At 60.0% G+C, this 24,378-nt stretch overlaps 7 protein-coding genes across 7 annotated transcripts; 6 read left to right on the top strand and 1 right to left on the bottom strand.

The window, feature by feature from the left end:
* Nucleotides 1–27: 27 nt before the first annotated feature.
* Nucleotides 28–1,132, bottom strand: HRG_00940 (peroxisomal membrane anchor protein; the record flags this gene model as incomplete). Its single annotated transcript, XM_044859411.1, has 2 exons — nt 28–831; nt 884–1,132. The coding sequence occupies 2 exons, from the start codon at nt 1,130–1,132 to the stop codon at nt 28–30; spliced, it is 1,053 nt and encodes a 350-aa protein (XP_044725811.1).
* A 1,422-nt stretch (nt 1,133–2,554) lies between these two features.
* Nucleotides 2,555–4,019, top strand: HRG_00939 (PAPA-1-like domain-containing protein; the record flags this gene model as incomplete). Its single annotated transcript, XM_044859410.1, has 3 exons — nt 2,555–3,476; nt 3,537–3,643; nt 3,777–4,019. The coding sequence occupies 3 exons, from the start codon at nt 2,555–2,557 to the stop codon at nt 4,017–4,019; spliced, it is 1,272 nt and encodes a 423-aa protein (XP_044725810.1).
* A 979-nt stretch (nt 4,020–4,998) lies between these two features.
* On the top strand, nt 4,999–6,702 carry HRG_00938 (uncharacterized protein; the record flags this gene model as incomplete). Its single annotated transcript, XM_044859409.1, has 1 exon — nt 4,999–6,702. The coding sequence occupies one exon, from the start codon at nt 4,999–5,001 to the stop codon at nt 6,700–6,702; it is 1,704 nt and encodes a 567-aa protein (XP_044725809.1).
* A 4,577-nt stretch (nt 6,703–11,279) lies between these two features.
* HRG_00937 (VrtJ) lies at nt 11,280–12,062 on the top strand (the record flags this gene model as incomplete). Its single annotated transcript, XM_044859408.1, has 1 exon — nt 11,280–12,062. The coding sequence occupies one exon, from the start codon at nt 11,280–11,282 to the stop codon at nt 12,060–12,062; it is 783 nt and encodes a 260-aa protein (XP_044725808.1).
* A 340-nt stretch (nt 12,063–12,402) lies between these two features.
* Nucleotides 12,403–16,728, top strand: HRG_00936 (PIF1-like helicase domain-containing protein; the record flags this gene model as incomplete). Its single annotated transcript, XM_044859407.1, has 10 exons — nt 12,403–13,092; nt 13,166–13,454; nt 13,532–13,760; nt 13,818–13,841; nt 13,949–14,221; nt 14,281–14,304; nt 14,378–15,167; nt 15,236–15,733; nt 15,847–16,272; nt 16,327–16,728. 10 exons carry the CDS (start codon nt 12,403–12,405, stop codon nt 16,726–16,728), a joined length of 3,645 nt encoding a protein of 1,214 aa, XP_044725807.1.
* A 1,785-nt stretch (nt 16,729–18,513) lies between these two features.
* On the top strand, nt 18,514–19,884 carry HRG_00935 (mitochondrial AAA ATPase; the record flags this gene model as incomplete). The annotated part of the gene is made up of 1 exon (XM_044859406.1): nt 18,514–19,884. The coding sequence occupies one exon, from the start codon at nt 18,514–18,516 to the stop codon at nt 19,882–19,884; it is 1,371 nt and encodes a 456-aa protein (XP_044725806.1).
* Nucleotides 19,885–21,837: 1,953 nt separating this feature from the next.
* On the top strand, nt 21,838–23,795 carry HRG_00934 (AMP-binding enzyme domain-containing protein; the record flags this gene model as incomplete). Its single annotated transcript, XM_044859405.1, has 3 exons — nt 21,838–22,577; nt 22,678–23,387; nt 23,443–23,795. The coding sequence occupies 3 exons, from the start codon at nt 21,838–21,840 to the stop codon at nt 23,793–23,795; spliced, it is 1,803 nt and encodes a 600-aa protein (XP_044725805.1).
* Between the last annotated feature and the right edge of the window lie 583 nt (nt 23,796–24,378).

Here is a 24,378-nt window from a genome sequence, read left to right as displayed (position 1 = left end):
AGCCCAGCACCCGCCGTGCGACGGCGGTCACCTGGTGGAAGCAGGGAAGCTTCGCGTGCTCAGTAACGTGCCCTTGACCAGCCTAATGTTGTCTCTGACCCTGCGGATCTCGTCCTGGGGCTCGGCCCTCTTAGCCGTACCGTACATGTCGTATCCGCCCACAAACTGGGTCTGGCTGCTGTACGTCATGCCGTCGAGGTTATCGCGGAACACGTCCAGCAGGGTCCGGACGTCCTCGAGATCCTCGCTCTGAGCACGAAACTGGTCCTTGAGGCCGGAGAGCGACTTTGCCGCCTCGGAAAGCCGGTCGGCCTGGCGTTCCGACTCGGACTTTGCGACGGGGCGAAGCAGCGCCGCGGCGGCGGGGCTTTCGGGCAGTGACGTCTGGGTGCCGACGTCGCGGTGGAACATTTCGGTGGGATCTTCGGCGTCTTCGCTGGCGTCGTCTGCAGCCAGGGGCGGGTGAGGTGTGGAGGGGATCTCGGAGACGGTCTTTTCGAGTTTGGAGACGAGGGCGTGGAGCTTGTGGGACGCAGTATCGTGCAGCTCGGATCGGGCGTCTGTCAGGCTCTCGACCATGGGGGCGACTAGATATTTGCTCGCCCCGTAGAGGAGGGTGGAGAGGCCAGCGAAGGCGTAGAGGGTGGTGAGGAGACCATTTGTGGTGACCAAGGGGGGTGGTCGGGGAGGTTTGGCCAGGAATTCGGGGTACGTGACTACGGGAGGGTGATCGCTTCCACCGCTTAACAATGCGGGAGACTGCTGTGTGGTATCTGGTTCGCGTTGCGAGATTGTCTGCGAGGCGGCAGCGTCATCGTTGTCGACGGGCTTCTGCAAAGGCGGTCATCAGCAGTGATGCAGTGTAGAGAGATGAGAGACGGACCTCGCCGCTTGGCTCGGGCTTGACATGGGGCTTATCGAGGAGCTTCTCAATGTCGCCGTCCTGGACGCCCTTTGATCTTAGAAAGTCTGCCTTTTTGTCGCGGGAGGCTGTTCGAACGTCGTCGTCGTCGAGGAAGCGGCGCGCAACGTCGAGCTGGTCGTGGAACTCGGCGGCCTGGTCGCCTTGTTCGCTGCGCTGCTGCCACGGGGGGATGCCGGCCGGTGCCGGGTTGTCTTGCGAGTCGCCCATGGCCACGATGAGGAGTGTTTCACATGATAGAGGCCGACTTCTGGGCCGGCGCGGTGGAAAAGGGTCGCGAGAGGCGGGTGGTGGGAGGTTTGGAGGGATGGCGGCTAAGGTTCGGGAGGGCAGCGACGGGCCTCGGCAGAGTGAATTGCCACGACTGAAGTAACTTACTGTACAGAGTACATACCTGCGGATGCGGAGACGAGCGTCGGATCCGATGGCCGTGGATGCATCGAGGTGCATGACGGCACTGTGACTTGTCTTTTCTCTCGTATGTACAGTACATGGTCCAGACATTAACATATGACAAGTCCAAAACAGCTGCATTTTCAGCCTTGTATCATAAGTCCGAGGTCCCGGCTTGGGCGTGTGCCAGAGACGCTGCGATCACCAGGCGGACGAATACATGGTGCCAAGTACCCGGTACGAAGGAGTCGGTACGAAGGAGTCGGTACGGAGTGGTGGAAAAGTGGGACATGGTCGTTCTGATTGGAGAGGTTGCACACGAGCCAAAGTGAAGCTCCGTGAGGCGCTCGTGCAGTGCAAGGGGCAATCACCAATGCCGTGGCCACATCTCATCCAAGATACACGTCGCCAGCATCTCTCGTCTGTCTCTGCCAGGATCGCCGGTCGCCGTCTTTGAGCCCCGCCCTCTCGGTCCTATCCCGCATCTGCCGTCGACAGGCTGTTCCGAGGTTGATAAGGCGGCTGAGGCGGTCCGATTGCGCGATTGAAGAAAACGGGCGCTCTGTCTGGGCAAACCGGCAGCGAAGTCGTCGTCGTTTGATGCAGAAACACGTCTCGAATTGGAGCAAGCTCTTGGCACCGAGCGTCCGACTCAGCCGCGAGCCTCATTCGACAGGATTGGCCTTTGCCCGCTGTTGCGTGACTCGCGATACGCCCAACTGGTACGTGAATCCCCCTCCTGGGGCCGTTCGTTTTGTCCCATTTTATTTCCCGTCTTCCCCCGATACCTACCTACCTACCTACCTCCTGTGCTCCATGTACGTATGCGCCATGACCGGCAGGCTGCTCCTCCTCCCCTTCTCCAATCGCAAACGACGAGGTAGTAGCCCGGGCCACGTTGCAGAGTACAGCCTGCCATCGCCGCGCTCCCGTCAGCGCTGCATGGGCGCTCTGGACCCGAACACGCTCAAGAGCTCGTCCAGCAAGCCGGGCTGGGCAGGCAGGGGGGCGAGGGCACGCCGAGAGACGTGCGTTGCCGTTGTGCCACATCCACAGGAACACTCGACCAATTAACTCGCCTCGAGAAGCTGTGCTCCAAAGGCGCCCCCGAGCTTAACTCAACCTCGTCCCAGCAAATACCACCCCTGCTGCACCTCATTGCCTCATCAAATCCCCTGTCTCCCCACGAGATCCTGCCAGTGCGGGTTCCGTCTCTTTCCGTCTCTTCCCGTCTCTTCCATGGCTTCGCGACCGCGCCGTTCCGCCGCCACAAGGGCGAGCGAGTCCATCTCTGTTCATGCCAAATGGGCTGACGCCAGCGACAAGACCGACCGTACCATTATGGCTTCGCGAAGATCGGGCCGCGCCCCCGGCCCCTCGGCTCTGCGTGACCCGCCTTCTTCGCCCAGCGACTCGCACATCAGCGTCAACGTCAAGACGTTGTCGTCGTCGTCGTCAAAGTCGCGCCAGGCTGCGCGAGCCACCGCCGCCGCCCGTCGCAGCGACCGCTTCGGCGGTGGTGAGATTGTCACGGGCACCCGGAACCGCGGAGGTAGGAAAAACTACGTGATAGATTCAAGCCCCGACGACGATGAGGAGGAAGAAGACGAGGCCGAGATTGACGACGGCGATGACGATGACATGGAGGACGACGACGACCTTGGTGATGAAGACGCCGAAGGCGAGGACATGGATGTCGATGCAGAGGGCGATGTCGACGCCGAAGGTGACGAGGACGCAGAAGGTGACATTGACATGGATGCCTCCGTGGCTCCCACCGCACCTACCATCCGGGTTTCCCAGCCCTCCACATCGAGGTCGGCTGCTAGGGCCGCTGCCTCTAAGATTGCTGCCGAGGAGGATGATGACGACGATGACGACGATGACGACGACGACCTCAGCGATCCTGGTGAAAGCGACCTGGGCGACCAAACGCTAGGCCTCGGAGACGAGACAATGGCCGACGAGGAGGCCGACGAAGATGCCGAGGGCGAGGAGATTGAAGTGGCCGCAGAGGAGGACGCGGACGGAGACGCGGACGCGGCTGACCCCGGCAGCGACGACGGCAGCAGGGCTGGCTCACCCGACCTAACCAAGATGACCAAGCGCCAGCGGGCCCGCTTCGAGGAGGAACCTCAAGAGTACATGAAGCTATCGGATGGTAAGTCCGCTCAGTGTCCGACTGCAGAGTCCCTGTGCTGACTTGACTGGTTGGTTACAGAGGTCCAGGTTAAGAAGCACTTTACGGCCGAAGAGCTGTCGATGCGTCGGCAGGAAATGGCTCGCCGGCGACGCAACCTCAGCGAGAAGCGGACCGAAGAAGTCAAGGCAAGTCGTCTCTCTATTCTATAAGGGGCCTCTCGAAGGTGCCCTGAGGCCAGAACCACCAGCCCTTCCTTGCAAGTCGCTAGCGTGCATCGTATGAATCTTGTGACTAATGCCGGGTCGGCCCTGCGTCCAGATGGAAACCATCAACAAGCTGCTCAAGAAGCAGGCCCCTAAGACGAACCGCAAGGGCGGGGCGCGCGCCTCGACGCCCGACGACGACGAGCACAGGCCCAGCCCCATCTTTGTCCGTTGGGTCAACACCAAGGCCGGCAGCCGGGTGTCGGTGCCCCAGGAAGTGCTATCGGGGCCCGCGGGCAGTGTCTACGCCAAGGGCGGCGGCCTGGGCCTGGGCAAAATGGTGCAAGAGGTTGCCTAGGGGCATCGCGGCGACAAGGGGGATATTTCTTTGCAGCGTTCCCACTACATCAATTCAAGTTTTTACGAAAAAGTCTTCTTTCCACGAGACATGTTCGTATTGCACTTAACGCGTCTCGCTTAACTGAACTTTGGAGACGCGTCTGGCCCCGTCATGGTCGCGCGTCAAAGAGGCTTCAGGCTTCGGCAAGCCCCCCAGGCACGGCAGTCGAAATCAACCCAGATTTCAGCCAATGAACCCGAAGTCGGCGAGGGTGACCTCCTGCTCGTCTCCATGTGACCACTGGGGCCCCCTCCAGTTCCAGTGTACTGACAGTGCAGGGCCCCGAATGCCTTTGCGCTTTGCGTCGGTGGTGGGTTGGGACGGCAACCAGGCTTTCCCGCTACTTTAGGCAGAGAGACTCTCTGGGCCATGTACACCCATTTCTCCATCGCGCAGGTTGAGGCCACGGTCCGCAACTTGGCGAGCCAACCTCGTCCCCCCAGGAAGATGGCAAGATGTCTGGGTAAGCGCCTGCGTGGAGGACATTCCGTAGACGGTCTCGGCGTTCGAGTCGGGGCCCTGTAGAGCGAGCTGTGAGTTGCCAGAGGCGTCTCCGAGTTGCGCGCCGACAAGCTCGATACATGGATCCGGTGACTGACACGGAGAAGCACCGCCTCGCGTATGCGAAAGTCAGTATTGGCTTTTTCCTCAACCTACTTATTCGTGTCCTTGGACGCGGGCTCGGCTCTCCCCCAACCTCCTTCCCACAACCTCTCTTCTTTTGAAAGTCTTCAGTTCAACCTCAGTTTCCCACAACCTCAGAGCCCCTTTGCACGCACTTGCTCCACCCCTTCTACTCTTCCTTGCCTTGTCAAGCAGTCGGCAAGCGTCAAGCACAACGCCCCGGCACTCATCAATCACCGAGGAGTCATCCTTCAAACTCTCCTTGCCGCGACCAGCGAAACCATTCATTGCTGCTCGTTGGCAGACCGCCATCATGAACGGGGAAGAGATGCCTCCCGATGCCTTGCAGGATATGAACGAGCACTGGCTCCTTGAGTTCGTCGACTTTGACGCATTTGACCACATGGACAACCATTTCGGGCCGCCCAAGCCTGAAGATTCCCAGGTCACAGCCACGGACAACACCACAAACAACGCCGTGGACGACGCCGTGGACAACACCTCGGCTGATACTCTCGGCCCCGAGGAAGTGACTGGACAGACCTCGGATGAAAAGAAACTCTCCGAGCGTGCCTTGTCTGAACTTGACAATGAACCTCATGCCGAGATGAGCTCAGAGGCCAATGTGCCTCTTGTCCCAGATGACGTCGAGATGGGCCTCCAGGGCATTCAGCCTCGTGCTGCAAACCAGGTCAAGGAGGGTCTCAAGGACATTCAGCCCCGTGCTCCGAACCAGATCAAGGAGGCTCCCAGGAACATTCAGCCTTGTGCTTCAAACCAAACCAAGGAGGCTCCCAAGGACATCCAGCCCCGTGCGCCAAAGCAGGTCAAGGAGGCTCTCAAGGCCGGTCAGCCTCGTGCGCCAAAACAGGTCAAGAGGGCTCCCAAGGTCAAGCAGCCTCGTGTGCCAAAGCAGGTCAAGAGGGCTCCCAAGGTCAATCAGCCTCGTGCTCCAAACCACGTCGAGACGAACCTTGAGTTCGCGAACCGAGGCTCTGAGCAATTTGAGATGATGCAAAAGGCTGCAATGCCAGCATTCGACGTTTTCAACCCAGCTTGGCGTCAGATAACTTCCCAGGAGTCCCAGTCAATGCCTTTGATGCAGAATGCGGGAATGCCAGTTGGCGCCTGCGGCTTCGACTCAACCAATCACACCTCCCATCAGACGGGCCTCCTCCAGTTGGCGCAACCGTTGCAGAATGCGGGAGATTTCGATTTCAACTGGATGAATCAACCACCGCTCCCGACAAACTCTCTGTCGGCGCCTTGGATGCAAAATGCGGGGATGCCAGTTGGGGATTCTGGCTTCGGCATGATCAATCAGCCCTCGCACCAGACGAATTTGCAGTCAGCGAACCAGATGCAGAATTCCGGGATGCCAGTGGAAGCTTTCGGGTTCAACAACAACCAGCTCTCGCACCAGGCGAATTTCCAGGTGAATTTCCAGGCCAATTTCCAGCCGAACTTCCAGCCAGACTTGCAGGCGGAATTCCTGGCCAACTTCCAGCCGAACTTTCAGCCAGACTTGCAGGCGAATGTCCAGGGGAACTTCCAGCTAGCACCTGTCCGACCTAATCTTCCCACGCCACAGGCACAGGTCTCGCGCTCCCACGGCAAGCCCGGGCCCGCGGGAAAAAAAACTCTTCCCAAGGCCATCAATCCTAATGTTCAGAGCAGCACCGCACAAAACGAGGGCGATCTCGAGATGCGGGGCAAGCGCAAGGTGTCGGGCGAGGAGGAAGAGCCACGTCGCGTATCAGCGAGCAAGGACGCCTGCGAACCGGTGACCAATGTGGGAAACGCTCCCAAAAGGAACAAACCAGCCCACTACACACTCACCGGGGATACTTACATTAGATCCTTTCGGGGCAATAGCATGACTTCTTATCGCTGCTCGGACGGCTTCGCCCGCATCCTGACGGACGCAAGCCTCGAGCAGGCTATTGCCCGCACTGCAGCGAAGTATACTTGCAACAATGCGCAGGCTCTTTCAGGCGGCCGGGCTAAGCATCATTGAAGAAGCCTCGGGTATGGTTAAGGGCCGAGGAGATGCAGCGGTGGGCGATGAGAAGCGTGATAGGGTGTGCGTTTTTTCAAGGGGCGAGGGAGAAGCCAGAAGATGCTTCGAGACGAGAGGTCGGCCAGGCGGCATGAGCGAGGACTCGATGGTTTCGTGGTTGAATTGCGAACAGGTGGTCACGAAGGGAGGCTAGCGATGATGCGTTTTGCTTGACCGTCGAGGAGAGGATCGGGGAGAGGATCGAGGCTGAGGAAGCGAGGGGACAAATTGCTTGCCACTGAGGTACATGAAGTCAAATAAGAATGGGTACAGACAGAAAAAAAAAGATTGAAAACGCGCCGCTTTACCGTATCACCGTGACTGCCTTGATGGGGATGACGGGGGAGGGAGGAAGGAAGGACAGAGCAGCACATGTCGAGGAGCATCATGGGTGGGGACAGGGGGCCCTACTGCCAGCAGGAGGTACAGTATACATTGCAGGGAGAGTCCAACCGGGCCCTACCTGCATCGTGAGCATCCAATATATCAGGGGATGTTTTCGTAGTAATTGCCGACGAAGACGGTGGCGATGGATGATGGCCCAGGGTTGTGCGTCGTCGGGGGCGGGGGTTCGGCTTCGGCACTTGATCGAGCCGGGATGCAGGATGCCCGCATGACTGTCCCTCGTCCGCCAGGCACGGGTGCGGCGGCTTGCCGGCCAGCAAACCAGGAATACTGTTAGGTACTACTTACCTACGTACCTACAGACTTACAGTAGATGACTGGCTGTCTCTCCCGAGTCTGCTTCCTGGCCTGCCCTCTATGTACCTTTACTTACCCCTAGGCACCTTACCGGCCGTAGGTGTACGGAGTACTGTCTGCAGGGCTCCACCGCTGCAAGTTACCCCGGCACAGGGCTCCACTTCCCCTCAATTTTGATCGGATCGCCTTGTCCTCGCCTTTTTGTCTCGGCCGCACGCGCGTGGATGGAGTCTTGGCCTGCCACAGCGGTCCATGTCTGCCCTTACTCCGTACAGATAAGTGGTATTAACTACCTACCTACCTAGTAGCATGTGCTGTCGGTACCTACTTTGCAAGGTACGGGAGAGGCAACCCAACAGGGTTGCGCAAAGAGCCTTGAGGAACGAAAAAAACGTCTAGACAAGGGGCAGACAGATGTACAGAGGCAGAAAGGTAACGACGACCAAGGGGCAGCCAGGCTGGACGAAAAACACTTCCCATTTAAGGAGTTATAGCAGCGTACGCTATTCCATTTCCGTAGCTTTCTTAGATAGGTGGCGGTTTCGAAGCGGACGGGCCGGCGAGCCCAAGCCATGGGCGACAATGGAATCGAGGAAGAGTCCGTAAGTCAGGACCCGGCTTAGGTTGTCCGGCTCATGAGCGGCGGAGGCAGCCGAAACAGAGAACGAGTGGGTAGCAGAGGAGGCGGGCTTAGGGAAGACGAGATCACCGGGGCCTTATGCAGCAGACACGGTCGCTTCGTCGGCGTATCGGCAGGCTCAGGGCAATATCGTTTCCCGGGCGGCGTAAGGTGGCCGGTCGAGGGCGAAGCCGAAGCCAAGGGTGGAGGACTGAGCGGGAGGGTGCCAGGGGTGATCAAAGACAAAGAGGCAGCGCGCACGTCCCGGAAGGCCGCGGAAGCGGAGGAAGCTTGTTGCCTCTGTGGCGTAGAGAGAAGCGGTGCCATCGTGGTGACGGCGGCGGCGGCCTTGTCGAGAAAGTCCAGGAATCCGGGACGACGATAAAGACGTTGTCCCGGTCCGAGCCGGGGGTAGAGCATGACATCATGACGGAGCAGGCCAGCGACCTTGCCTGTGCAGGTAAAGGGGACGTTAGGCTGAAATTGAGAGTCCTGCCTCTCGGCCATCTTCCTACACAAGATGGCCCAGGGTTAGCGCGAACAGGAAGATAACGAAGACCTGGAACGGGTGGAAGCCCTTGAAGGGGACCTTATTAGGCATCCCAGGAGCGACATAGGTAGAAAGGCGGACAAATCCGCAACAGTTAAGTTGGGCGGCGCCTGGACCGGGCAGTAGGTCCCGCCGCAGCGAGGAGTGGCCGGTGCCGACGATAAGGCCGGTAAAGGAAACAATAGGCGGGATGCAGGGGAAGTCGCCCATGGAGGCAAAGAGCCTAGGAGAACACTTCAAGCCCATCTTAGCCATATACCGTTTCGTCGGCACTCGCGAAGGGTCAGGGCACGGCTTACGGCTGGTAGCCCTGATCGCGGACGACAAGGGCGGGCATCGTATAGAGAAAGGTGCGGCCCGTGTCAGACTCGAGGCCGTCGCGTTGCTCAACCTCCCATGCGAGCGCGTAGGGGTGGACGCGGGCATGCATGAAAAACCACTCTTCGGTCCAGTCGGAGGGATCAATAGGCTGGCCGTAGATGGAGAGGTTGAGGCTAAAAAGACGGATGTCGGGAATCATCGGCATCCGATCGGAGGGCGCATATTCCGTCGCGAGCAGCCAGGCGGGAGGAGGCAGGAAGACGCGGGCCATGGCCTCGGCGTTAAGACCCTGATGCGGTGGTCGTCCTGGTGGGAAAATCTAGCAGGACAGTCCGGCTGGACAAAAGACATCATAGACATCTCACCGCCAGCGCCCCTTTGGCTATCGAGCGGCTTTCGAAGGTGCGGTGCGGGCATATCGGTACGAAGTAGAGAGGAAGACATAGTGCATCTGCGCAGGTCGATAGGCCACTTGCACGCACTAAAGGACGGGTTCTCAGCGTCAAGAAAGGAGTAGGGAAGAAGTCGAGCGTAGACGCACTTATAGTAGATCAATAGTGGTATGGATTCGCCGGGAAGAGCGAGGAGCCTTGCCGCTGTAAGTAAGCAGACGTCAAAGAGATGCGTCGTGGTGTTGCGGAGCTGGGTACTGATCGGGCAGCAAGGGCGACGCGGATTAAAGTGTCCGGCAGGGCTACCGGCATAGGATGGCGAAAACTAGGGCTGTCGGCAGATAGGCCTGTCGATAGGTACAAAGGAAGCCCGGCAGGTCCGAGAGGAGAGGTCTAATGCAGAAAGGGGATATTAACAAGGAAGGATATAACCGTTAGCAAGAAGAATGCCAACGCGGCGGAACGCCATTGCCAGGAAGCGAGACAATCTCGGGTATATCCCGGGCGAAGGCTTCCTAATCTATCGTTCGTTTGCGGAGCCTTGCCGATAAGACAGCACCAGCATGGGGGAGAATCGTAGCCGCGAGGTAAGATCGGTGGCAGGAGAGTGCGAAACGGGGACAGCAGCAGCGGCCGCTGCTGCGACGAGGAGTATCGCGGCGGCGAGACCGATCGCAATGGACGAAGGGCCGAAGCGGGCGTCGGGCCACAAAAGTCGAAACGCGGCACCCAGGTTCCGGCCTATTGAGGCCAAGCCGGCCGCGGCGGCCGACGATGCCTCACGAAGAGAGCAGGCAGAGGCACTCAAAGAGCGTTGCCCAAGGGAAGTCGGCGAGGCGGCTGGCCGCGGAAAGGACGACTAACGTCGATAGTTCCTCCTCGAAGGAGGGCTCGTGGAGGGCGTCCAGAGGGGCACGTCTGGAAGGCGAAGCCGTGGTGCGCGGACAGGGCCAATGGGACACCCAAGCCGCCCAGGAGGACAGGATCGGCCGGCAAGCCCTGTCGGGAACTCGCCTAGAGTCGTCAGGAGCTTCTGGTTCGGCCAATCCGACCTCAAGAGATGGATGATGGCGCAGGAGATACGCAGTCATCCGGACGGTGGCCACCGCCGCCATCACGCCAGAAAGGACAGGGTCGGCCGGCAAACAGTGTCGGGATTTCGTCTACAGCCGTCAGGAGCGCCTCATTCGGCCAATCCAACCTAGAGCAATAGAAGATAGAGCGGGAGATATACAGTCATCCGGATGCCAGGCGGGACAGGATTGGCCGGCAACCGCTGTCACGATGTCGTCTGGAGTCGTCAGGAGCCCTCGTTCAGCCAACCCAAAGAGAGATGCAAGGCAGGGCAGGAGATACGCAGTCATCCGGATGGTTGCCACCACGGCCATCACGCCAGGCGGCGGCGGGAGAACAAGATCGGCCGTGGCGAGACGAGGCAGCGGAAAGATCCTCGCAGGCCGTAGAACAGAGAAAGAGGAACCGCCAGCGTGACCGAGACCAGACCCCGACGAAACGTACTCGAGGAAGCCATCCGAGGCAGAGGAGGAGTGAGCTGCAGGCAGAGGATTTGGCCAGTGTCTTGCTTTACCTCGAAGGGGAATTCGTCGCGAAGGAAAGGCTGTCTAAGGAGCAAACCTGGTGCACACCAATACCGCATGAGAGGAAGGTATCGACGGTGCGAAAGTTTTATCGGGCGTTCCACGATGTGAGCACCTTGCCGATAATGACCTGCAGGCTGTGTTACCGCAAGCGTACAAGGAAGGAGTTGAGGAGATTCCGTGGGATCAGTGGCTATCAAGTCCCGTTCCTCGGGGTGAGCGCTCACCATTTGCGTGCCGAAGCTGCTTTCCGGGGTGAGCCCGTCTCGGTTTGTGTGGAGTGTGCCCGATGCTTGGGGCGCGGGAGCCTGTCGTCGGCGGTCCACCTTCACAGTCGCCTCGGATGCGAGCACATGTTCCCCGACGAGCTGAAGGGGCTGACGCCGGTCGAAGAGAAGCTCATCTCGTTGAACTCGTGTTACGGCTTTGTGACGAGGTATAACATTCCGGGCGGGCAGACGCAGGCAGTGAGGTATCCGAGACATGTCAAGGGCCACATCACGGTGTTTCCAAACAACGTGCAGGAGCTGGCGAGAAGGGTGCTCCCGCACCCGCTCTGGCAAACAATGGACGAGATCCACGTCTCGTGGCAGGGCGCGGAGAAGCCAGCACCGTGCGACTTATCGGGTCTCTTGTCGGTGAGGCGTCAAGTCGTCGAGAGAGCGCTTATCTGGTTGAAGAAGAATAACCCCCATTACGCCGATATTGAGATTGATAGGGCGGAAATGGATAGCTGGGGAACACCATCACACGGTGTGCCGCGGGTGGTCTACGACCGCATGGAGCGGAACGAGCCGTCTGCGTGGGAGAAGACGCGAACGGCGCAGGTCGTGCCGCCCGCAGAGCGGGCCATGGACGACGATAGTCCGGCGGAGATCGAAGGAGTCCTCGCCCAGCTCCTCCAAGGACAAGACGTATTGGACAGGGGAGTCGAGAATCCGAGGAGTGGAGCGGACGGGACTGACGATGCTGAGCCCGATGACAGAGCCAAAACGATCAACGAGATCACCTCTTCCGGCATGTTTGCATTGGACGGACCGCCGGAAGTGTCGGACGCAGAGAAGCTCCGCTTTGCGTGCAATGCCGTGGGTGGCGATGGGGCCGAGAACGACCGCAAGGGCCGAGGGCATGGATAAGGTCGGCGGAGGCGGGTCAAGAAGGCACGGATGTCCGCGAGCCATACATCCACGTTTGTCGCGGAGACGAATTCGCCGACTCGCTCGACGCCTCGTTCTTCGCCAAGACCTTTCCCACCCTACTGCCGTTCGGATTTGGAGGACCACGGCTCGCGGAGGAAGTCATCTTAGGACCCGAGGGCCGGTCAATTGGCGAGGTACGGCTGCTGGAGAAGAGACGGCGGCGCGAGATCTTCTGTCGTCTCGGAACATAAGCCTTCGGACCTGGGCCGGCATTGTGCTGCGGCGCCATGGTGGCCGATTCGCGACGCATACCATCTTCTCGTTTCTCGTTTTCAATATGGATGTGCGGTCGAAGAATCGTCGGGTCAGCATGCTCAGCGCGACGCGGAAGAACTTCGCCGAGGTGGAGCGCATCGTACGGTCGCTGACAGCGGATAGGTTAGCGGCCGCCAGGGCGGAGCTGGAGACGTCGGGCAAGACTACCGACGATGGCGTCAAGGAGCTTCTAAGATGCCTTTCGCTGTACGGCTATCGGCAGCCCATGTCGAGGGAGCTCCGTCTGAGCATGCGGCGCAAGATCCAGTCACTCATCTTATGTCGTGGCGTGCCTGCAATCTGGTTCACGCTCAACCCGAACGACATCACGAACCCGGTGAAGCTGAGACTGGCGGCATACCGCACACGTGATCCCGCAGCGGCCGAGGCATTCCTGCAAGGCCTCGACAAGGCGTTCAAACGTGCGCGGCTGGCCATCTCGGACCCGTTAAGCTCGGCCGAATTCTTCCACCGAGAAATGACGTTGTTCTTCGAACATTACGTGAGAGTGGGCGAGGAGTCGGTGTTCGGGCGCATCAGCCACTATTACGGTGCCGTCGAGACCAACGAGCGTGGAGCGCTCCATGTTCACGGACTGCTCTGGCTGCAGGGCAACGTGCATCTAAGCTCGATGCTTGCCGATATCGACGGCGAGGATCAAGCGGCATACCGAGAACGCATCGTCAGATACGTCGACAGTGTCTTTTCCGAGGTATGAGCGGGGGCCGGCGTGTTGACCTGCGTCCTCCGTCTGTCAAAGCCGAGAAAGCTGACGAACAAGACAGGATCTGGACCAGGAAGGCTTCTGCGCAATGCAGGCCGAGCGATCGGTGACGTCAGATATATCGCAATTTCTGGGCGACGAACGGCAATTTTCAGCCTCGTTCGACGAGGAAGCGAACTTCTGTGCCGGCGCGACGCAGATCCATACCCACAGCCCGACCTGCGTCAAGTACTCGCTGGGCAAGGGGGCGCAAGGGCGATTTATGTCGTTTCAAGGCGCCGTGGGGACTGGTCGACGAGACGGCCTTCACGGGAGACGGCGTGCTGCGGATTCGGAGGTCGCACAGCATGGTGAATCGGTGGAACAAGGCCATTGCCGTGGGCTTCGCCACAACCATGACATATCTTTCATCGTCACACAGCGTAAGACGATGGCCCTCATCTTTACGTCACAAACTATGCGACCAAGGTGGAGGACCCTGTATGGAAGCGCGTCGCCGCCGCCGCGGATCTCTTGCCTCCCAGGGCAGGTGACGGAATGGCCGACGGCGCGGAGGTTCGTGGAGACAGTGGTGCCGGTGACGATGGCAGGCAGAATAAGACACGGCAGTTCCTGATGAAGGTGGCGAATCGCGTGTTTACGGAGAGGCCGTTATCGCAGGTCGAGGTCGTCGCGGACCTCCTGGGATGCGCGACTGAACTGACGAATGGCAGTGCTTGGGCGTTCCTGAACGTATCGTTGCTCTACTGGCAAGTCTTCCGACAATGGCCGCACCTTCGACGAGAAAGCGGCGCAGCCGTTGCAGATGGCTCTGTGGACGAGTCAATACTCGTCGAAGAAGCAGGCCAGAGGATTTGCCGTGTCGAGGCATACCGTCATCGGGAGACGTCCTTCGAGGGCTGTGTCTCTACGACTACGTTTCGCTGGTCAGGCTGAAGCGCAACGAAAGGGACGAGGGGCCCGCCGGCTGGGGGGAGGTCCCGTTCGAGAGCGGCTGGGCTCCGGGAGGCCGTTGGGCGCAGGTGCTCAGGCGACCGGGCAAGCAGGCCACGGTCTGCCTCGACGGGTATTTGAGCAAGGATTTCGACGAAGACGACGAAGGGTCGTGCTACCGAAGGTGCGTTTGTCGTCGACGGGCCGGAGGCGCCGGGTCGAAGGCTAATTTCCATGGCGAAGAGCGGCTGTGCAGCATCTTGCGCTGTTCGTGCCGTGGGAGTCTTTCTTAGACGAAGAAAGGGCGACATCAACTGCATATGGGGGCGGCAACGAGCAGCCCTGGCCCGAGGATATCATGTTTCGTCGATAACGTGCAGTTGCTGCGACGGTCGGCCGAAGATGCAAAGCGGGACGCACGGCAGTGGGCGGCCTCGTCCGGTGACGGCGACCCCACGGCAGTACGTCCGGACGAGGACGGCACCGGGGAGGTGGGTGTCGAGCCCGGATCGGGATACCAGGCCGACAGTGCGGGAAGCACGAATCGCCTAATCGACGTTGTCAGAAGCTCGATCGGGCCGAACCAAATCACGGCCGGCTCGCCGGAGCTCACGGCGATGATGCAGGAGCTCAGCCGATTTCAGCAATCGGCGCTGTCCTCTTCTTCCGAGGTCCAGGCCACAATACTACCCGAACGGGGCCCAAGACGAATCAACATCCCGGGGCGGGCATTCTCCGGAGCCACCATACCGCCGCAAAGTGAGGTTAGGGCCATAAAGTCGCAGCAAATCCGCGCATCCAGGGAGAGGGAGAAGATGATACGGGGCATACAAAGCCTGTCCACGGCACCGGTGACTGGTCGCCGCGCGGCGGTGCGGGGCGTGCTCACGGGTTTCGGGGATGACGACGTCCAGATGACGGCAGCGGAGCTCGAGGAAGGAGTAGCGGGGGCCAGCGCGGGAATGGAGATCCGGTTCGGTGCCTCAACCTCCTTCCTCGAGGCGGGCAAGGCCCTGGCAGCGCGGCTCACGCTAAACAAGAAGCAGGCGATCGCCTTCCTAATTATATGCCGCCAGCTTGACCTGATACGGCGCGGGGAGAAAAGCAACGTACGCCAGCTGTGCCAGTTCGTCGGTGGAGAGGGCGGAACGGGCAAGTCACGAGTCATCGAGGCGCTCGTCGAGCTCTTCGCGTCAAGGATCAATCGAATCGTCTGATGATAACGGCGACGTCGGGGACGGCAGCAGCGCGGATCAACGGCATTACGATCCACTCCGCCTGCGGGTTCTCGAAAGATCTCGCGGCAGCCGCAAACGCGGCCAAGGATCTCGACGGGGTGCGACTGCCGAAACAGGCGGAGCGGTTCGTCGACGGGCAATCCCGGATGGACTGGCAGGGAAAGGACGTGCTCGTCATCGACGAGGTGAGCATGCTCGGGGCGCGGACGCTACACGCGGTGAACGAGCAGCTCTGCCGGCTGCGCGGGTCGCACCAGGATTTTGGAGGTATTCCGATCGTCCTCTTCTGCGGAGACTTCCACCAATTCCGCCCCGTCCAAGAACGCTCGATCCTCCTCCCCAGCACCGCCGTCTCGTGGGACGTAGACAGCTCCTTCAAGGCCGAGACACGGCACCAGCACGACAAGGCGCACGCGTTGTGGAAGAGATTCACGACCACGGTCATGCTGGACGAGCAGGTGCGCGCCGCGGGAGATCCGGAATTGCAGAGGCTGCTAAGGCGGATTCGACTGGGCGTGCAGGACCGCTCGGATCTGGACCTCCTCAACTCAAGATGCTACCGGGAAGGCAGGCGGATCCGTGGGAGACGTGCATCACCGTGGTGACGCCGCTGAACAGGAACCGGTGGAACCTCAACATGGAGGCCAGCTTGGCGTTCCGGGCCCAGCAGCGGTCAGTGATGCGCATCTTCATCTCGGATCATACGTGGAAGGAGGCCCTGCCGACGGAGGAAGAGGCCATCATGATGCTGAACCAGGGCGACGACAGCGCGATCCCGGTGCCGGCCGTCTTCATGTTCGTGCCGGGGATGCCGGTCGTCGTGAACCATAACACCCATCAGGGGCTAAAGCTGGTGAACGGCGCCGGCTACACGGCGCTGGAGGTCGTCCTCGACAAGTCGTACCCGGGGCATCGTATCACGGCAGACACGACGGTCCATTTCGGGCCGCCGGCGGGGATAATGCTGGAGTCGGAGACGACGAACGACGTTCACTTCGTCGGGATGCCGCCAGGCACGGTCCTGTTGACGCCCATGACGGTCAAAATACAGTGCCAGCGAAAGAGGCCGTGGCAGCAGAACGACGTCAGCCGAAAGGGCCTGCCCTGTACGGCAGCCTTCGCGTGCACAGACTATAAAGTGCAGGGCAGGACGCTCGAGCGTGTAGCTCTGGAGCTGCGGGGAACGCGGACGTCAAACATCGACGGACGCGCCGTGTCCTCGCAGTGCGACCCGTACAGCCTGTACGTGCAGCTGTCTCGCTGCCCGACGCTGGACGGCATTATGCTGGTCTCGAAATTGCGGGAGAGGGACCTGGTGGGCAACAAGGTGCCAGACGAGATGACAGACGCAGAAGCGAGGCTGGGCCAGCTGAGCGACAAGACTGTCCGCGAGGCCTCGGGATGGCTAGACGTTGATTCCCTGGACTCTAAAGGCACGGGCCTGGACGTGTAGCTATCGCGATGCCGGGCGCAGGGCGCTGGACGGCACCATGCTCGTGTCAGGGGTGCGGGAGAGGGTTTGGTCGGAAAAGGCCAAAAACCGGTTTCACGAGGAGCTGAGTCCTAGTCGCGAGGTTAGGTCGCTGGCAGGACCGGAGAGGGCGAACTGCGCCGGAAGGCGAAACAAAAGGGCTAGGACGAAAAGGGTAAGTAATCATTAAGCGACCAAAGGGAAGCCGGGATTTAAAAGCTCTCCAATCAGCAGCCAAGATGGGTTCTCCAATCAGAAGCCAAGGGTTTCGAGGGTAAAGTAGGTTTGGGGGTTTTTGGGGTTTTTTTCGCGTCCAGAAGAGCCTTTTCGTTCCTCAAGGCACCTAGGTAGGTAGTACTCGACACCGTAAGCTGCACTGTGCACTGTTCTCCTGTACAGGGCGTCTGCGCACCGTCGTTGACCTCGCTCACCTCGCCCTCGACACACTCATCCGCCAGCTGCAGCGCTCTCTCCGAGAGGCTTCACTTGCGGCTGAGATTGAATAAGCTGAACCGCCCGCCCCATTCTGTCTCCACTCCTCAGTCCGTGGTCAGCGAGCGGGTCAAGCCGCCGTAGGTACGGATACGGAGTAATTAGTCTCGCTCCCAGCTCAGCCCAGGGCATAGTTAGCCCGAGCCAATCAGTCGGAATCATTTGACCTCTGCGGCACGCGAAAAAATCGGCCCACAGAGCACCCGGTTGCCGTGCAGCATCCACGCTTCGCTCCCTCAACCCTCAAGACGCACTGTCTTGGGTACCTATTCGCGTTGGCCATGTCGCCGCCAGTCGCCGCCGCCGGGAGAGGCGGCGGCGCGAGCAGCAGCACCGTCGCAGCACTGGCCACCTTGGGCGGGACGAGAGCGCCAATTTCCGTCGCGGGCGCCACCCCCAACAACGGCGGCGAGTGTAGCCCAGCCATCGTCGTCGCACGCCGACATGCGGTCCAGAACAGCAGTGCAGGTAAGCATGCCTGTGCCTATCGGGCGTACCAGCCCGGGCTATTTTTGTCTCGTCGCGCTCTTTCGTCTCTTTGCAGCATTCCCCCTCTGCAGGTTCAAGAGCCAGGCTGCCAGGCAGACCGATGACTGAGAATCCCTGCAAACCCCGATCTCTCTCCAACCCTCTTTCTCCAACCCTCTCTCTCGAACCCTCTTCTCGTCCAGTACTTATGCGTCGCGTTGCACCCTCCTCCTCCAAGCTACTACATTATTTCACTGCGTCACACAGCGGTTCCCTCATCTCAATTACCGTACTCACCTCCGTTGCCGCTTACCCCCCTTCCTTCACCCCCATCTCGTCGACACTCCTCAGTTCCCCGCTTCGGCCTCGCCTCCCTCAGCTAGCCTGGCCTGCTCTGCCTGCAAGTGCAAAGGCGCCTGCCTATAGGCGCCCGAGCACTGCATCGAGCTGACGAGACGAGGGCCACGAGCTCCAGACTTGGCCATGGGCGCTTTGCGTCGACGACTTTTCACAGCCGCATAGCGATTTCTTAGCAGACGTCTCGCCCTTTCGTGCTTCGTCCCTCTATTCTGGCTCGTCGCTGTTTCACAATATCATCGTCTTCTTCCGCCGCTCGCAAATCTCTCAACCCCCCTCTTGTATGCGACTGTCCCACGCTTCGCCTGTGCCTGAAAGCATACTAATGTCTTTTGCTCAGTCGTCGTAGCACCCGCCCTCCACGACACCGCAGACATCTCCCAGCAGCCGCAAATCCTTGCAGTCGGGGACGCTGCCGTTGCTCATTCGCAGCCCGTCACGTCGCCCGTCATGATCTTCTCCGACTTCTACAAGAGCCCGCGCTCTCCACTATCCAAGCTGCGCCATCACCACAACCAGGGCTCGGCTCATCTACCCACCGCGGCCCCAGACTGGGTCGCCACCGAATATGCAGACCTCTTGAGCAAGGACAAGGCGAAGCAGAAGGAAGCTGTCAAGCGTTACCTGTCAGACAAGATCAGGAGCGACTGGGAATTCCAATGGCCACCGCAGCCTCATGAGACGGTAGCCCAAGGCGAAGCAGGACAGACAGTGCGAGGCCCCGGTCAGGGTGAAGACGAGACACAACCTGCGCCCCTGCAAGTTCAAGACGAGACTCGCGACGACGACGGGTACCAAGTGGACGAGGGCTCGGAACTGGAACAGCCACCTTCCGAAGAGGACGAGGGGGGCGACCAAGAAGACGATGCTCAATCTGTCTACAGCGTTGTTTCAGAGGATGACGTACATTATCGTCCTCGGGTCGAGTCGACGTCCGACGTAACCGACGACGACGCATCTGCGGCATCCTCACCAGGCCCGCTCCATGGCGTTGAAGCCATGCGTTCGATCATCCGGAAACGTACTCTGGACAGACGTGCTCGGCACAGGAGGACGTTGCGAGACGAAATGGCCTGGAACGACGGGCTGGCGTGCTTTGAGGCGCGGCGCAATGCCTGGACTGGCGCCAAGACTGTCCGCGTCCGCAGCAAGCCTCCCTCACCTGCTCTGGCATCTCCGCGATCGCCTCGACGTTTCTTCTTTCGCCATTCCATGTCAGGATCACCGCCTGCCTCGATACCGAGTACCATGGCTCAGACCGCCGACGCCGCGGGCGCCGCCTCTGACGCCTCGTCGCTCGCCAAGGACAACGACAAGGAATTGAAGACGCAAAATACACAAGACTCTGCTGTCTCGGACCCGCCGCTCCCAGAGTCGTACCCCGTGGAGACGCTGGTGCCAGTGGGACAGCCGCTCTTGCCACCAAACAACTCGCTGCGCGCGTCCATTACCCCTGCCGTCTACGTTAGCCTCTACGATAAAGTGGTGATTAATAATCTTCAGCCTGCGTGCCCCGTCAACCTGTCCGACATGCTACGTTCTTGCATAGCGGGCTGGAAACGAGATGGCGAATGGCCTCCCCGGGCAGCCGTGGTGGACTCTACCCTGACTATTCGTAGGCATAAGAAGGCGGCGGCCACGGGTAGTGAGTACGGCGGTAACGTCGCCCGGCGAATGAGCTTGGGGCTCCTCGGGCGCGAAAAGGACGACGAATACCGAACGGGAAAAGGGATCCGACGAAGCCTTCAGCGGGCTCTGGGGATAGGCCTCGCCCCGGGCAGCCCCGACGGGGGTGACGGTGAAAGGGCAAAGGAGGTGTGAGGGGATTCAGCATTGGTTTCATTGACCTCGTCCCCCATGATTTTGAAAAGGACTTCCCACGAAGCAAATCTAACTTTGGAGGTTTGGACCAGGGCGTCTGGGAGCGAAGGACGAATGTCTTGATGGTTGAAACATGCAGCGGGCCGTAGCAGTTTGGGACTGGTCAGACGTCAGACATGCATATACCCACACTTGAGCGGAACGGTTCGGCGAGCGGGATGGCTGGTGATGGGTCAGCAGGGCAGCATTGTATCTATATGAGTGGCAGAAGTCAGCGTTGAGGCATGTTCGCCATCGCGATGAGTGGCATTTCCGAGGGACGGGTCCAGACGAGTGCCCATCTGTAGGACCCAGCCTGCCGAACAGAGACGCGGTACAAATCGTGACAAGCACTGACAGAGGTGCTCGCGGTCGTAGGCACTCACCAGGAAGCCCTGATGCTTGGTTCGTGGACAAGCCTGGCGGAGTGAGTTGAGGGTTCGTTCATGGCGCGAAGCTTGCTGCGGCCTTGGGATATCAGCAGCGTACAATAGGGATGATAATATGTACTGTAGGTGCACATGCCGGCAAGTGCTGATACCGAAGAGAGTGAGTTTGGGTTTGAGTTGCGACGGATGCACGGCCCCAGGCATCTTGGCTCCCGCTCTGGGCAATGTCTTGTTGATGTAGGTGTGGCATGTGAGCGCGCCAAGACGACATAGCCGCAACGTGCCCTGATGCCTGGATTGGGTGGTGGTGACGGGCAACGGATGTGTCTGGCCGGTAAGTTACGTGAGAGTTATGATACGGGATGCTTCTCTAGGGCACCTTGAGTGTGCCTCACACTGTATGGGGGTACATCCTGTGCCAATTCCCAAGAATTGCCGCATACCGGTACATGGGAACATAAACACGTATGCACTGTACGGCCAAGAGCCATCTCGACCCCGAATCAGTACCCGTGAGACTCTGCCGATTATGTACAAACGGACAACAATGCGCATTACAGTAGTTTGTCTGTATGCACGGTAACAATTGGTGTGCATATGGTGAGAAACCACTCACTCACTCGTCCGTCTGATAGAGAGTCCTTCGCCAACGGATGTGGTCGGGGTCAAGCTGACGAGGAGTCTCGGTGTGGAATTTGCGGTTTTGAGGCTTCAAAGCTAAAAATGTGCGCAGTCGCGGATGGATGGGTGGGTAGTAGGGTACAGTACGTGAAGTCTTCGCACAGTTAACCATGTCTGGATGTATGCAGGTACAGTGCTGCAGGTACTGTACGGTGCTGTACAACGAGCAGGGTATCTTATCTGATGATCAGATAAGATCTTGGCCACCTCGCTTTACCCCCTCTTCCTCCCCTTTCCGGCAGCGTCGGCCAAGCACCACTTGGCACGACCGCAGTCTCTCGGGCGGAGTCGGCAAGCGTCGGAGATGGCCTGTGATACACGGGAGCCGCCAGACCGGTTGGACCCTGCTGCTGCGCGCAATTCAGAGAAAACCGGGGAAAAAAGTCGTCTCTGCGCATTGTGGTAGCCCGGCCTGGTCGCTTATTGCGGCGAGAGGTGGGATGAGTCGTATTTCAAGGCACAAGGGTCTCGTACATACCAAGTACAGTACGAAGACGGGCCATCCCGTGCTCACTTTGCGGCTTTTATGAGATGGATCGGTGTAATAGTGCAACCGGCAGTGGGTCGAATCCGCTGGACCCGGTGGCTCCATCGAGAAGGGAGAGTGGAAGCCCATTTTCTCAGAGCCGGGAGTCGTGAGCACTTGAGAAGCTCAGAAAGAAGGCCTCACTCTCCCCTCCATTCCCCCTCCACTTGGTGCTGTGCAAGTCCCAACCAAGAGAGTCTGAGTCGAGATTGCGTCGTGGGAAGCGAAAGGAGACCCTCGGATTGTTGTGAAAAGAATTATCTAAAAAGGTCGAGACCTGGGATACAAGTATAGCTTGGGAAGCTTTTTGTCATCAACATGTCAACCACGGAGAACCCGACGCAGACACGAACCGAGAGGGACCTTTCCGCGACGACGCCAGCAACAACACCGCGGCCGCAGAAGCTGTCTATCCTCCACGGGCCTGTGGATCCGCCCCTCGTCGACCTGACGCTGGGCGAGCTGCTGGAGCTCCAGGCCTACCGGCATGGTGGCGATGAGTGCCTGGTGATGCCGTGGACGGGGGCGCGCTGGACCTACCACGACCTGCACCAGCAGAGCACGCTGCTGGCCCAGGCGCTGCTGCTGGACCTGGGCGTCGAGCCGGGGGACCGCGTGGGCATCATGGCCGGCAACTGCGAGCAGTACGCGGCCGTCTTCTTCGCCGTGGCCAAGGTGGGCGCCATGCTCGTCATCCTCAACAACACGTACACGCCCACAGAAGCCCTCTACGGCCTGCGCTTCTCCGACTGCAAGGTGCTGTTTACGACGCGGACGATTGGAAAGCTCGACAATGCGCCTCTTCTGGCCGCCCTCGAGAAGCAGGGCAGTGAGCCGGCGTCGGTCAAGACACCCACGGTCCGTGTCGTCATCCTCAGGGGCGAGGCTGCGGGCTACACGACCTACGATGAACTCGTTCGGTCGAGCAGCAACAGCCGTCGGAGAGGCCGCGATCGACTGCACCGTGCCATGAGCCAGGTCCTGCCGCATCAGGTCGTCAACCTCCAGTTCACCAGCGGCACGACAGGGCAGCCCAAGGCCGCCATGCTGACCCATCAGTGAGTGCTACGCTCTGTCCCTTCTTCCCCTCTCATCTTGCGTCTTTTGCTGTTAGGCAATGGTGACGGCATCGGGTCTGAGCTGACCCTTGCGACGCAGCAATCTCGTCAATAATTCCCGCTTCATCGGCGACCGGATGCGTCTGACGCCCGACGACGTCCTCTGCTGCCCGCCGCCGCTTTTCCACTGCTTCGGGCTCGTGCTGGGCCTCTTGGCCGTGGTGACGCACGGGGCCAAGATTGTCTTTCCCGCCGAGGTCTTCGACATTGCGGCGACGCTGCGGGCCATCTCGGACGAGAGCTGCACGGCGGTGCACGGGGTGCCGGCCATGTTCGACTCGCTCTTCCAGGCGGAGCCGCCCGCGGGCTTCAACTGCGAGCGGCTGCGGACGGGCATCATTGCGGGGGCGCCGGTGCCGCGGTACCTGATGGAGCTGTTGGTGAACCGGTTCGGCATGAGCGAATTTACGAGCAGCTACGGGCTGACGGAGGCGTCGCCAACGTGCTTCAACGCCTTCACCGACGACGCCATGGACACGCGGCTGGCGACGGTGGGCACGCTGATGCCGCACGCGCACGCAAAGATTGTCGACGCCGAGGGCCGAACGGTGCCCGTCGGCGCCCGGGGCGAGCTTTGCATGGCCGGGTACCAGCTGCAGGCCGGGTACTGGAACAACCCGGAGAAGACGGCCGAGGTCATGGAGCGCGACGCGGCCGGGGTGCTCTGGCTTCACACGGGCGACGAGGCCGTCTTTGACGAGAGGGGATACTGCACCATTACGGGGCGCTTCAAAGACATTATCATCCGGGGTGCGTTGCTCTCTTCCCTGTGACGGATAGGCTGGGGCTGACGGGCTAGCAACAGGCGGAGAAAACATTTACCCCCTCGAGATCGAGGAGCGTCTCATGGCACACCCGAGCATCGACCGGGCCATTGTCGTCGGGCTCAAGGACCAGCACTACGGCGAGGTGGTCGGGGCGTTCGTGGAGCGGCGGCCCGGGGCGGCGAAGCCGGGCGACGACGAGGTGCGCGAGTGGGTGCGGGCGGTGCTGGGCAAGCACAAGTCGCCGACACACGTCCTGTGGCTGGGCGAGGGCGGCGTGCCGGGCGACGTGCCGCTGACGGGGAGCGGCAAGGTGCGCAAGTTTGAGATGGCGAGTCTGGGCAACGAGGTGCTGGCGCGGATGAGGAGGGGGGAGAGTGGTTCCAAGTTGTAGAAGTGGGTTGGTATGGATGATGGAGCACGTATATGAAGATGTACAGACAAAAGCCAGACGGGTGAATAAATGTAAAATGAAATCTTTGAACCCTATCAAGCGTTCAAAGAAGGCACCCTTCTTGCGATGACCATATCCGCACATGTTGTAACTTCAGTTATTACTCCCTACAGAGTACGGAGTAGAGGAAAAGGGGCGACTTCATTGGCGGAAGCCAACGGATCTGATAACTTTATTCGGACAAAGGACCCCACCCCACCCACGTCTTCGCTGCTCTCCTCAGGTTCCGCTACGAGGATGCCCGACGCGGTGCCCCCGAGATGCCGCACGGAAGATCCTGCGAGCAAGTACCGGTACCTGCGTCAATCACCGTTTCATGTACATGCATGCATGTACTCGGGGTGATCTGATAATAAATCCACCAGCATCTATCTGGCATCTCCTCTCCTCCCCCCTCTCCCCCTCGTCGCTCAGCGGGCTCCTCGTTTCGGCTGGCCGAAGTTTCGTTCGGCACTACCGGCTAGGCCGAGCATTCAAGGCGGACGTCCCCCCCCCCCCGCCAACACACAGCAAGGACGACGAT

Source organism: Hirsutella rhossiliensis, assembly GCF_020360975.1.
Source record: "Hirsutella rhossiliensis strain HR02 chromosome Unknown scaffold00001, whole genome shotgun sequence".
Taxonomy (NCBI): domain Eukaryota; kingdom Fungi; phylum Ascomycota; class Sordariomycetes; order Hypocreales; family Ophiocordycipitaceae; genus Hirsutella; species Hirsutella rhossiliensis.
Note: the sequence above shows the minus strand (reverse complement) of the source record. Positions and strands in the feature narration are given on the sequence as shown.